We start from the raw sequence: 15,324 nt of genomic DNA, 5'->3' as shown, positions 1-15,324 counted from the left end.
ATTCCCATAATACAAAGAATATATCTGCCTTTAGAAGTAAAAAGCATACGAAAACAACTCCAAATATATGTAAATGCAAAAATTGAACCCCTATCGGCAAAGTTGATGTAGGAGTGTTAGAAGCTGGCGAGTGGAAAAACCAAAAAGGCTGGTCAGAGCTCGAGGCGACTTTTAATCATCGGAGAAGCTGAACATGCTCACACCTCTGATTGCTAAAGAGGCCACTACTTCTGCAGCGTATGCCACCAAGAAAGGGACAAAAACTTGGAAAATAATTAAAGTCTCCAAAACATCACCATCGCAACAAAACAAATATGGCACACAGGCAGCTGCATTGTCTGAAACTGTGTTAACAAAAAAGTGTTTTTCAATACATTACAATACAAAGGCTGTTTTTACACAGTTTAATCTTAAGTGTACAAAAAGTATGGTGCTGATTCACCATGTGCAATGTTTAATCCAGTTTGATCACAGGCCCACTAAATTCGGTACTTAGAGTTGCATTTCTTTCACACATATCGTGAAATTGCGAGTGCAAGCAGTTTCAAAATATCAAGTACGCGTTAGTTTTGGAATTGTTAAATCATGTCTACGCATATATATTCAAGTTTTATTCATAACACATGTGCAGTTGAAATTGGTATGTTCAGAAACATGTTCACACCCAGGACAAATTTTGAGAGATAATTGATGCTCTTCAGACATGTCTCTCTTCCACAGTCATCTGGAATCTTTTTAAGAAACATTTGCAAAAGTGAGCGGCTATATTGTGACACTTACTCCCCCTCCCCCCACACTTACCTTCCCTTCCCTCTCTCTCCACCCTTCCCCTCCCTCTCTCTCTTCCCCTCTCCTTCCCTGTCTGCAAGAGTGAAACAGCTGCAGTTCAGTTAGTCAGTCTAGTACATTAAAAATGGACTCAAAATGGGATATAATAATTTGTATTCTTGGCTAACCTTTGACGTTTATGCACAATTTCAATTTCCCTGGTGCACTTTTCGCAGGTTACAAAGCCATGTACACATAGGTTTGCGATCAACAGAGACCTGATATGTGCAAGGGCGATGAACTTTGCATATTTGGACTCATTTTGGAGGCGAGGGGAGGGGGGCGTAATGCTGCTGATCTTTAAATTTTGTCAACAGTCATGCATCCATTAAGTTTAGATTGAAGACTTCCAGAAACTGAGAAGTGGGGTAAGGTTGGCTGTATCACTTATTCCATCTCTAGATGGACTAACACAAAGTATATTTTTGGAGACCTCTTTGGTTGACTCGACAGTGACCAGTCACCATGCGAGGTCAGGGGTCACCAGAGACATGATAGAGTGAGAGTGCAGATGTTACGAAGAGACAGGTAAGTCAGGATGCGGAGTCAATTGTATTTTTGGGATTCTTACACAGGACACAATCTGACAAATAACTTAATCGGTAAATAATTCAATTGTAACACACAAAAGTTAATCAAGAATGTAGTGTTTTGTGTGGAGACAGGTAATTGTTCAAGACAACTTAGACAAGACCATTTATGTATAGAGATCCTAAAGTTTGACAGGTCAGGATATTTACCAGAGCTACGAGCTTGCACCTATCTCCCCACAACCACAGCACTATAGTTGAACAACATGGAAAGCAACAAGCAACATCAGGATGGTTGTTTCAGATTCAAGTGATTCGACTGAATAGAGATCATCCAGTACAAAAAAAAAAACACGTTTCTGGACATTCTGGGTGCTAGAATGAGGGTCCATTAACCAACCCCCCCCCCCGCCCTCCCTCACTGACCAGTCACTGAGGTCGTACAGTGCTAAAAAGGTTACCAGATAGACTCTAGACATGACACAGCGAGAGAGCTGGGTTTGTGTGTGGATAGGTACTATAGTAAAGCGAAGTCAATACGGTACATGACAATTAAACAAGTGAATGTTACATACCCAATAACAGGGCCGATACCCTCATCAGTAGCTGAACTCCATGCCTGCCATAGGACAGTCACACCGTCTGAACTCAAGATCCCAGCAGTTGGGGCGGTTGTAAGTCTTGGTAGCTCTGTAGAGGAATAAGACTAAACCATCAAGACCTTTCCTGGATCATTTAATGTTTGCAGGATCTACATTAAAGTTATAATCACCCTCAAAGTATTGATACAGACTAATCAAAGGCTGGCTATAAGGAGGGCTCAGAATGACCTCATACCATGGCTCGACAGACCACTCAAGGGGCAACGTCACTCAATCCCTATTCAGGAAAGTTCTAGAAGTAAAGTAAACAATGGCAACCATAGATCAGCCTTCTCTCATGAGGGGCGTAAATGTGGATGGGGGGGGGGGAGGGAGAGGTGGGATGTGAGTAGGCCTAGATGTGAGAGAGTGCTGTAGAAGGCTTGACGATCTGATGACTTTGGGACAATTTGAAAATCCCTCTAACCCTTGTTCCTTCAAATGTCTTTGTATAAACGCACACAGCATTTCATTCCTTTTTCATTGATTCCCCTCCTCCAACCCACTCCCCATCCACCCCCTCAACCCCTCCACCGGCCACACCTACACACAATGTGATGCAATAATTCTCCTTTCTGTACACAAACTGGTACAATCATGCAGGTACCCTGGCCCTGCCTTCCAACTATACATAGTTCATACTACTATATAGTCATGCAGAATATATATATACTAACTGTTTAACACTACCTACATATAGCACACCCACCCACTCAAACCACATAGACTTTAAAAATGCTGGAAATCTGATTTAATCAATATGCACAATGAGATGACTCATGACCTTGGATTGTTACCAATGGCAACAACACATGTGAATTATTATTTCAATACCAGGCAAACAGTTACAGTGTAACTTTTTATACTATGTGAATTATTCTTTTCATGTTATTGTGGTTTTCTCTGAAGTTCTTCTTAAAGTTGTTGTAACCTATGGCAACAACAAATGTAAATAGTTATAAATTTCAATATCAGGCAAATAGCCCTAGAACTTTTAATAGTATGTGAATTACTCTTTTCTTGTTATGTGGTTTCTCTGAACATTCATATGAAGTTGTTGTTAGTGAAACATTCTTGTAATTTCTGTTTAAAGAAAACATGCAATATATAGTTTTCACAAGGATCCTGTATGTTTGCTAATGTGGACTGCTTGACTGCAGTAAACTATGGAATGCCAAAAGAACTACAACTGATGATGATAATGTAATATTACATGATAATAATATAAATTTATATGATAGTATACAGAAAATGCACCATAAAAGAAAACATTTGACTGATCCCAAACATTTCATGGCCAGGAGACTAAATACGTACGATAGTACTAAACACTTGGAAACAATTATGGAAAATATTGCAAGAATTCTGACTTTTAATTTGCAATTTTAAACTTGACAAACTCATGCTCATGTAAAACATTCTGATTGTAGTATGGAACAGCGTTGACAAATTTGTCAAAATTAATTTGAAAGCTATTAACAGAGATCTATGGATGATTCATACATACTCATTGGTATATCAATATATATATTTCTATAGTATTTCAACCCTAACCAAAACAGACATTCCAACCACGAAATGTGATTCAGTGAATGACTAAAAGCTCATTTGCATAATGAGGATGACTGGTTTCATTTAAGTGAACAATGCACTTTATACTGTAGGTCATCAAAGACACTGTGCAAAACCACACATTGCGGTACACTGGGTACAGGTTAATTAAACCTACCCGATGAAGTGTTTTGAATGAAAGTGAAGAAAGTGGCTTTAAAGGGTTAAAAACCTTTTTAAACAGATTTGAACGAATTGTTCAGTCATAAAAAAAAAAAAAAAATTTTAAACTACACCTAGGAACAAAAGGATGTTCTAGTGGTTCCATTGTTTCCAACTCCTGTTCCAATTAGTGGTTTTGCTGGTGGTTATATCGTATACTTTGCATGTGGCATGGAAGCACAGTAAGTTAAACACGTACACACTACTGATCAAAATATCTGTTATAGTTGCAATTAGGCCTGGAAATTTGGGTTATAATTGTAATGGGTAAATATCATTGGATTTTAGCAGTTTGCCAGTAAAATTAACACGCAATGGTATATTTCTGCCGGTAGACATCAAGAATGTAAGGTCGGTAGGTTAACAATCGCAAAGCATGATTTCCATAAGGCCCCCATATTGCTGCTTTACTATCAGCAAATATTATCGAGCTGCTATCAAACAGAAAGTCTGTACAGTATTAAACTGATGTGTGTTGTAATGCAGGGAAATGCCAGTGAAAACTTGATTCTGCCCAGAAGATTCTTTTTCTTAAGCACTTATGTGATGGCGCCCTCTGTGAAAAAAACACTGTAGAGCCATGATTATCAGGGTATTACATGAATCCCCATCCTCCAATAGGAAAAATGTAGATCTATTATGCTACCAATGTGCCTGTGTAGTACTGACACCTTTAGTCATAACTACTGTACACAAGATCATACATAAAGATGTGCTACATATGTTGTAGAGAGTTATATCTGGTAGGGAACAGCTGTGATCAATTAATCATTCAGTTTTCAATTGGATGAGTGGAACATGAATTTTAACGATTAGATCTTTCAGGATGTGTGGTGGCAGAAAGTTCACAGGTATAACATGCTGAAAACAGTACAAGGTGTATACCATGTGTTTTTCATATTTATGCCTGCCAAAATATAGAGGTTAGGATTGATATTAACACTATAAGATCCTATAGGATGTGCTGTGGTACACAGTTCACGGGTACTAAATGCTTAATATTGTACAAGGTCTATACCATGTGCTTTCCTTTTTTATGCCTGCCAAAATACAGAACTAGGATTGGTATAATTAACACTACAGGATCCTTTAGGATGTGCTGTGGCACACAGACTCAGTTCATGGGTACTAAATGCTCAATACAGTACAATGTCTACACCATGTGTTTTCCTTGTTTATGCCTGCCAAATTATAGAGTTAGGATTGATATTAACACTGTAAGATCCTATAGGATGTGCTGTGGTACACAGTTCACAGGTACTAAATGCTTAATACAGTACATGGTCTACACCATGTGTTTTCCTGTTTTATGCCTGAATACAGAGCTAGGATTGATATTAACACTAAAAGATCCCTAGGATGTGCTGAACGTGGCACACAGTTCTCAGGTACAATAGGGTTTTAAATATGCCTTCAAATACAGGACAAGATTGATATTTATAATCCTGAGACAACAAACTAAAGTAACCAAACCATTACCATTGGTCTAGATGTGGCATCCATCACTGTGATGAACGACTGTCCCAAATAGCTAAGAAACTCTATTTGTTTCTATTTGTTAGATATCACAGGTTTAATATTCTTTCACACAATCCCACGTCTGAAGACTTGAACAAGTTCAAGGTTTTAATGTTTTTCTCTATTCTATTACAATGTTTACTTTCTGTAATATTGGAGATGGAATTTGCAAATTATGCTAATTTAACTAAATATGGAACAACTAACAAAATGACCAACTGTAATGATAGCATTTGATTGCAATGTCAAAAATATGACAATTCTATGCCGAAAATATGATGATTGTACACAAGGTGGAGTTTGTTCATGTAAGCTAACACTGATATTGTAGTAGGGTTAGTGTCTCCTTATGTAAACCTTTGATAGGACTCATGAATGGTAAATCAAAGCTGGAGGCATTCATGAGCAGACTGGATACTTTGGATTGCTAGACAATATGAGTGATTAAGGATGGAGACCAATAAAGCTGCAAGAGTGAATCATAGAAAATTCCCTGGATAACAACAGTAGGATCAATAAACCAGACAAGAGAGGGGATAGGGGGGGGGGGGGAACATGGCATAACCTGGCAAATACATGTGTATAAGTTCATTTTTACTTGTGGATGACATAAAGAGTATGACTGGCAGTGGAGCTAATATTATATAAATCATCTATGAAAAGAAAAATGGAATTTTACTAACTTCAGATTCAAAACAAATTTTGTCATCTACAATATTAGTTTTACATAATTATATATGATTTGACCAAAATCAAAATGTTGATTTTTTTTAAGCTTCTTGATCGCAGACGCCAGAAACAACAATCTGCATTTGGGGTTTAATACACCACACAATGCTAACTAGTGTAAGACAAAAAGCATGAGTTTTAAGCATTCTTTAAGAGTTGATTGTTTACAATAACAAAATGATTAATAAAATGTCTTAGGTCGTCCATCTGGTATTAAACCATACCTTCTCCCATAAAATGACACACAAGGAGACTATGCATGCACATAATATAGTCCTTTATACACTATATACTGTATGTTGTATAAACTGTATTACTGTGTGTACTGTACAGAATGATCAAGCTCACACAACTTTTCCACTTGAGTGAGCGGGAAATAAACCGGTAACTAAGATGACATGTTGGGTATAGTATCGAATGTCACAAAGACACAAACCTAATTCTCTCAAAGTGTACACATTGAGTTTGTCCCCAATACTGTACATATATACTTCAAAATTTCCTCAAGTTAATGTACACTGTAATGTACAGGTACCCCATTTCTGCCTGAGATCGATAAAGAACATGTTTATAGTTCACACATTGACCCATAGTACATGTTCAAACATAACTTAAAATACAAGTTCATACCTAAAGTGCATGATCTCACATTACCTGTACATATTCACACACTACTACCTAGTGTACATATTTATGCATTAAACAAAGGTATGTGCCTGTTCATACCTTACCTAAAGTACATGTTCATACATTACCTAAAGTAATACATTACCTAAAGTACATGATCAAACATGACCTAGAAACTTAATATTCACACATTAACTAGTGTATATATTCATACATTAACTATGGTACAGTACATGGTTCATACTACATTACCTAAAATAATACATTATCTTAAGTGCATATCAAAGCATTACCTAAATAACATGTTCACACATTAACTAGTGTACAGTACATACATTACCTAAGGTACATGGTTCATACATTACCTAAAGTAATACATAATATGTAAAGTACATGTTCAAACATTACATGAACAACCTGTCAATACATTACCTATCAGTATATGTACATTATTTGTTACTTGCAAGCTAATTCTACATACAATGTGCAACTACTGTATGCATACATCATGTATACTATGCATGCCTACGTGCTGCGAAAGAAGTAATTCATAGCTTTATATGAGCACACATTTTACACCTCAAATAATCTGACTGAGTTTTCATTTATTCAGATTTACCAATCCAAATCAGAAATGTATTATTTACTTTGATAGGAAACTTGTTATTTCTACATCATGCCATTACCACCTACTGTACGTAACGATACTGAAACAAATCCAACTGCATGCTACGAGACAGTACTGAACATCAGTGTCCACAGCTACAGTATATTGGTTTTAGCGTCCTTTCATAGGCTGATGAATCCAAAGCTTGGATTCATGTAAAGGCTTCCAAAAAAATTAAATGCTGCTTTTTGAGTTAATTTCTACAGTTTTTTCGATGCTACTTTGGTACTAAAATCCCATAACGACACACACTGTGCATGATTAGATTGACTTTGTCAGTTTAACTTCAAATAACAAACTCAAGTTAAATTTCTTTACACAAAGAAAACATTACAACTTTACAATTTATTGTATTGAAGGTTATTAATTTAATACCTTGAACATAGAAAGTTCACTGCAAAATCTAAATATGGTCCTGGTAGCCAGTTCCACAGATAAGGAGCAGAGTAGGCAAAACATCCATACCCATTATGTTGTTAAACGTGGATTGGGAAGAGAAAGGTAGGCCTTGGCAGAGGAACGAAGATATCGGGCAGGAGCTTAGGGACAGAATAATTGCTAGATATATTCAGGCTGTTCCAAAAGATGGCCATGGAAATTGAGTGAGGAGTAAGTTAAATTGAGAAATGCTCCATTAAATACAGCCGAAGCCATTCAAGTTGTTTGTTTCATAAGCCAGATACAGTAATAACTTCTCTAACCTTGCTCTACAAACAAGCTGAAATGACAAAGAAGACTGTCCTTTCACTCCGGGCTTTTATGTGATAAACCAAGCTGACCTGCTGGTAGGTTTAATTAACATGCATGTACTTTGCATGCTTTATAGCTCTAAGCCGACTGAATTAAAGAACACTTTTGCTCATTTGCAAATAGTGAGGAACACTTGAGATTTCAGTCTTATTAAGTATTTAACACTTTGTTTACTCCTATATCTTTTCTCTACCAAGACCACAACTTCTCTGAAAACACCTAATTCTTGCAGAAAATTCAACAAAGGTATTAAACAAAGACCCACAATCACCAATCAGTCACAGTCACAAGTTCCTTTGATGCAACACAAGCCGAAACATCTTTTGACCGAGAAAGAAAAACATCGGGGCAGCTGCAAAGAACTCTCCCTTTTTCTTGATAAAGTGAACGCTTTTTAAACGAATACAAAAAGACCCAAAAGCTTTTGAAAACACAACCATGCTGATCCTAACAAACTGGAAAAGGATTGACTCAGAATTGAGCACAAAGACCATTTCAAATATTCCAAGGACTCTTACTAAAGAGAGGAAGGACAAACTTGAAGGCCAACTTGAATGAATCATAGTGCAGGGTAACACTGAGCTGCCATGATCATACTATCAAACCATTGCACAGTATTACCATACGTTAAATATTCAGCATGTGCTAATATTCAACATTCATCAACTTGAATATTCAGCAACTTGAACTTAATATGTGTCTGATAATTGAAGGTGACAAAGCTAGAATGCAAATTCAACTCATTATTTCAAATTTTCTTATTTAGTTCAAGGTGTGGGGTTTGAGAAATCTTACTTCCTGTAGAGTTCTTTTTCAGAAAAAAAATATATCCCCTTGTCATGCTTATAGTTTATCTTTATTGCTAATTCATACTTTTCTAGATTTCTTGATAAATTTGATCTTATAAGAATTAGGGGACTTTTTGGATAACATCAAAAATTTCAATTTTGTATGTGAGGAGCTCAGAAACATCCTTCCTCTTTCTTGTAGTTCATTGTGCTATTTTGTGTGCTATTTCATGTGCTATTTTATGTAGAAGAATATAGTTCTCTTGCTCTGTTGTAGTACAAATGCTATGCTAATATTCAACGTCTGTCACAATGAAAACCAACATCAACATCCAGAATTGAAAATTGATTCCTTAGATACTGGCTATTAAGTTCCCTCTGTTTAATTTATACAGCCCACATAATTGCTACAATCATTCCAACATATGTTTGAACTAGTTCTCAAATAGACTGTTCACTCTAGAAGTCCAGGGCACTTACAACATAAGCTTGACTACAGAAATTAACTGCTTTAGGTTTAATTAACCACACACTTTATACTGCACTTTTCCAAGCCAATTGCAATTTACCACTTCTACAGTTATGAGAGACCCTTGAATAGCAACAACAAACCCACTGAGAATTATTGGTTCACACATGGAACAACCATATGTGACATGTACAAGAGCAATATGAATTTATCACTTGATGAATCACCGTTTCAATTAGAGTGGAGATGCTATTGATCAAAGAGACAGCGAATCATATTCCCTAACTACAACTGAACAAAGGCTCTGAGAAAAATTTAAAATTTGAAACAATAAATTGGCTAGACTTGTATGGTATTATAGTCATCTTAAGGACAACAGAAAATTTATGACTTTTAATAATCCTATCCTTTTGTCTTTTATATTAGCCTATATATAGTCAAGACTAATACTAAATTATGTTGTAAACTGTCAACAATTTGTCTCAATTGTAAAAGTTGATTAATCATATTAGTTGCTTACTTAGCCTACATTTCACTTCACAGATCAATGCAGTAATAATCAATTCGGCACGTAAACATCTCTCCTAGAATGTTCCATTCTTGAAGGGCTTCCATTGTCCTGAGTGACATGTACAGTATATACGTAGCATGAAATATCTGTACAGATAGAACTGGCCTTACCAAACAAGCGAGGCAGTCCATGGCTGCAAGCAAATTTGTAATTACTGTATTGGTGATATTGAACCAGTCAAACCTTGTTATGCAGTGGACAACTTCAACAGTACTGGAGCTCAAAGCCTGAGTAAAAAGTAGGTCAAGATTATTTACACTCAACATACCCTAAAGTCTCACCCCAAAGTTCAAGTAAGCAATGTAACAGAGATAAGTTCAACCAACCATACAACTCAGTCTATCTGAAAGGGAGTAAAATCTATAAGAATCAACAAATTCAACAAGACTCCTAAAGTGACAATTAGACTTTTCAAAGGACTTTTAAATGTGGACCACTGTTGACTCCACTGATATAGTAATCAGCAAGATACTTGCTCTACAACTATATAAATGTCATCCATTTATGTCTCAAGTTACCAAGTACTGTAAACTCACTAATAACATGAGCTTCTGTAGTCTTTGAAAGCAACTCTTCACAAAGTGCTGGTACTAATTTACATATCCACTCATGTTTGAAAACAACATTTTGAAGTAGGGAAAGTAAAATGATTAGCTTGTCTGTTTTTGGTTTGGTTTTTGGGGACATGAAATCAATATCTCTATGATGAGACTAATGTACATGATGCATAAAATGGAGTATACATAAACTGAAGAGTGAATGGTGGGTAAACCGTTATGAGAGTTCTGTAGGTTCCCCCTACTTGACATGCAGATTTCACATGACCTCTACTGACCTTTAATTCCACCAAACACAATAGGATTATTTTCTTGCAATGTTTGTTGTAATCCATTTTGCAAGTACTGTCATGTTATATCTACCTAACTTTACCATTCTTCAAATATCATGCATAAATAGTTTGACCTCTGCTGTACTGGAGGGCCTTTAGAACCTTCACCAAAAACAATAGGGTTCTTTTAATACATGGCAGTAACGACATCTTTATATATATTCCAAAATGTTGACCTCCTGAGATATCCTCTGGACTGTAGGTTTGCAAACTTAATTTGCATACATTCCACCTCGGACTTTGCCTTACGTTGACCGACATCTAAGGCAATAAATCTTAATCCACGTGATCTACTTAAAGTATGAGATTATGAGCCACATGATCATCATCCATGATCTCATCGGTGAGATATTCCCAAACAAGGCTCCTAAACAACTTGACAAACAAACAAACACACTATGGTGCTTGTATCGGTTATCTCTGCCTGCTTCTATAACACTTTCATCTGCAGCGAACAAATGACTAAATTCCATTTATGTTGACATTCGATCTGTTTGAAACCAAAAGACGTCCCGGTGTGACATTTTGTGAGCTGGTCGTTTATTAAATCAAACCGCTTTACCAATTAGGCAAATCTAAAGTAAAAGACATTGAGCTCAGCTCCTGCTGTTCGCTGTGTCACATTTAGGACACAAAGACACAGTGATTTTTTACTGTCAGATTTCTTAAATTTTCTATATTTCTAAAAATCTACATTTTTCTATCAAGCAGCATTCTGTGATAACTCAGTAATTGTCTGTTTAACCCAGGGTTGTCCAACCTTTTGCAGAGGAGGGCCGCATGGAATGATTATGATGAAGGAGGGGGCCGCATGAACCCTACGCTCGATTTTTCGATTTTTGCCCGAAGCCCAAGGCAACAAGATATGAGCACTGCGCGCGGAGCGCACTGATTTATTTTCCTTCCTGATAAAACATGAATAAAGTCCGCTGAGAGATTGTCACACAAACTGACCTGTATGCAGTTTTTTTTTGGGCCCAGAAGGTTCGGATAATTGATTATATAGCTTGAAATTGTTATCAATAAATCTGCTCACTAACATTTCGCACCGTAGAGCATCTCTGGCGGGCCGGACGCAACCATGCGGTGGGCCGGACTGTGGCCTGCGGGGACAACCCAGGTTTAACCCAACACATGGTAGGGAAACCTGCCTGGTTTGTCAACTCAGTTCACTCTGGCATTGCAAAAGTACAGTATACTGTTATCTGTTAAAAAGCAGGGTACAACAATTCATGTTCTCTGTTCTGGCTTACATTTCTTAACTATGCATAACTGCCCACTTGGAATGAATTTAATTACAGAGGCAGTCATATATTTCCAATTTTGAGGGTATGGCAATCTGAAATAATTTAGTGTTGATATTTAGTGATGAATTAAATTCCCTTTGGAAAAGGATACATTTTTTTTCTATACATCAAAACATGCATTGTATGCAACATAAAAAAGTTCCTTCATCTCCGTTTCGTGTTTTGTTAGAACTGCAATTTTGTAATCATACGTATTACGTACTGTACTTGCAATTTCAAGTCACTGAGACGCTACAGATAAATCCTCTACATTTCCATCAAACTGATTGCCAATAAATATGTCAATATAAATTAATGATTTTATTCTGTTTGCAACATTTTGTGACTTTTGGGTGCCCAGACATTCCATTTTAAATCATCATCATTGAAAACTTGTGTATTTTTGACAAAATTTTCAATTGTCACTTCATTTCTTGAAATACAAGTTGATGAAACTTACATTATTATTATTATTCAATTTTACCATTAGAAATATATACCACAATTAATGTAGTGATTATAATGCGAAAGACCATTATAAGTGACATGGAAAAGAAACTGTACAGTACATTATGACAATTTAAAATAGCACAATGTTAATTCTGTAAACATCTGGAATACTCAAAACAAGTCTGCATTTATACTACAGAAGAAACCTTCAACATTATTATGTTGATATTACTAGTAAAAACAGGAGAGTTAGGGGTCCTGACCTTCCCAAGACCACCTGCTAAGCAACCATTGCTTTGCTTCATGTTAGGGATATATTAAAAAAAGGTTAGGAAGGAAATGATGTCAAATTCAATCAGCTAGATGTGGAACTTTTACCCTTTTTACGTTACATAGATCAATGAGGAGAGCAGTAGTGTGTTTTGGGGTTAACTAGCAATGACTGTTTGTCTTCTCTGTATTGTATTTAGGGAAGGTCTAAGGTTTAGGAAAGGTTTAAGGTTTAGGAAAGGTTTAAGGTCCCTTACAGTTCATCATTACTAAATAACTCAAAAAAGAATTAGAAACTACAGTCTATAGACTTAACTATAAGTTCAAAAAAAGTTATGTTGAGGATAACCTGGATATTGTCAAGCAAGTACAGAAAAAATTCAGTATTATTTGCATGTTAACTAGATCTAAGCTTTGGACATTAATTTCACCGCCTTGTTAAAGTCATCCATATGAAAAGCTACACGAAAGAAGAATTTCTGGACATGGTATTACAACCAGCTGTTCTGATAAATTATCTATGTTGAAGTTATAAGGAGAAGTTCACAGAGTTAACCAAAAAGACACACCCACCCCTCAATGCCTTTTCATACCTGTAGGCATTATCAGCTATGGTAATATTACCATAGCAACAGATCAGGACTAAAAAAAAAGCTAGTCTCCTCTTCTCTTCACCTGAGGAAGAAATTCTTTACTTCTTACAATTTCCTGGTTGTGAAATAACAAATTCAAAAAAATCTTATTCTAAATGGTGAATGGACAAACTAAATAACTAATGACACAGATTGGTAATTTGGTGAGAGCTTGTCCTTCATGCTATTCAGTGATTCATTCCACATTCACCCACATATCAAGATCTTGCAACAAACAAAAAAGTGTTGGCAATGACTCATCTACATTGACAAAGGCATTGTGGTGAAGAAGATGGTGATAAACAACAAAGTAAGGAGTGACAAACAAACGTTAATGAAAGACTAAAGTGTAAAATGGGAATAAAAGCTGCTCAAGTAGGATATAACAAACAATCTGTTGAAAGGACAGAGAAAATTTAGATTTTAAGGTACAGTTCATCTTCCTAATAACAAATCATCTACAAGTACCGATGTAATAATAAAGATGTACATATACTAGTACAGATGTACAAGTACTAGTACAGATGTTCATGCACTAGTACAGATGTACATGCACTAGTATATAAAATAATGAATGGAAATGACTTATGAGTGCAATAGTGCAAATATTTCATGAGTTGAAAGATGGAATGTTCCATTCAACGAGGCGCAGCCGAGTTGAATGGAACATTCCATCTTTCAACGAATGCACTCATGCAACAGATTGTATTGAACAGACAGGTTTCTCTGCTCTCTTACCATTGATAAAAGTGCTACCAAAAAAAAGTATAACCCATGGTTCTATTTCATAGAGTGGAATAGAGCAGATTTTGCATGCAATCAACAAGCAATTGACCAATCAAATGGCCAGAATAGAATTAGGTGTTGTATAATACAGATACATACATTTACTAGTACAGATGTACATGTACTAGTACAAATGTACATGAATGCACTAGTACAGATGTGCAATATGTACTAGTACTGATGACATGTACTAGTATGTACTAGCACAGATGTACGTGGGTACTAGAAGGAATGAGAGATGATACTACAGTAAAATCAATGTACAAGATAAATACAGACTGATTGCAATAGTTAGTCAATGGTTTTATTAAAGTCAAATTCCATTAGATTTTATTACGGTTCATTCAGGTGAAGGGGAAATGACTGAATTGCCAAGGTTCTTGGAAACTTTTATGCTTTTCTGAAAAGTTTCTTGTGCTTAGTACAGTGCTGGAGCCTATGTGAATATTCAAGTTTGCCATTCTCTTGCTCCGATACATTACAACAAGTACCTGTATAGTAAATCGTTTTAAATTTACTTTTTTGTAAGTTACATTTGCTACTTTAAATTTAAATTTGTGTAATTTTGGCTTTGAAATGTATTTTTTTAAACAACTTATTTCCCACAGTCGAGTCAAAGCAGTATTTATCTGAAATGAAACGCATGCAATAAAAGTTCTTCGAATGTGACTGTTTTATGACATGGATAGTTTACAAAGAACAGCTGAGGAAGAAATAACATGACTTCTACGAGGCTATAACATGCCTTTCTGACTTTTGACGACAGCTGTGCTTTATATGAAATCACATCAATCATCAGTAATCGTAATGAACCGGAATTGAGGCTTTTAAGTTTTAACCAAATGATATTATTATCATAAAGATGGCCAGCTATCCTGGCTCAGAATAAAGAGAAACAAGGCAAAACAAAATTGAAAAATATATTTCATACAAATATAAATACTGTATGAGAGTTCGGCAAATAATAAAGTAAAAACACGATAGCTGGATGTATGTTAATTGTTCTGACTAGCAGCAGACTCAGATCATAACTTATTCATATATGGAATAGTGAGAGCCCTACATACATTTATAAAGGCTTGGCTAGAACTTTTTGTCATCAAAATGTTGCACTGATCAA

General features: G+C 36.0%; 1 protein-coding gene across 1 annotated transcript in view; it reads right to left on the bottom strand.

The window, feature by feature from the left end:
• Window positions 1-15,324, bottom strand: part of LOC139959847 (protein sidekick homolog) — a 54,607-nt gene that overhangs the window by 37,594 nt on the left and 1,689 nt on the right. The window contains exon 2 of the mRNA XM_071957728.1: window positions 1,934-2,048. Within this exon, the coding sequence (XP_071813829.1) occupies window positions 1,934-2,048 (115 nt within the window). The remainder of the gene's footprint in view (window positions 1-1,933; window positions 2,049-15,324) is intronic.

Source organism: Apostichopus japonicus, chromosome 19 (genome assembly GCF_037975245.1).
Source record: "Apostichopus japonicus isolate 1M-3 chromosome 19, ASM3797524v1, whole genome shotgun sequence".
NCBI lineage: Eukaryota > Metazoa > Echinodermata > Holothuroidea > Aspidochirotida > Stichopodidae > Apostichopus > Apostichopus japonicus.
This window is presented reverse-complemented; position numbering and strand designations above follow the sequence as displayed.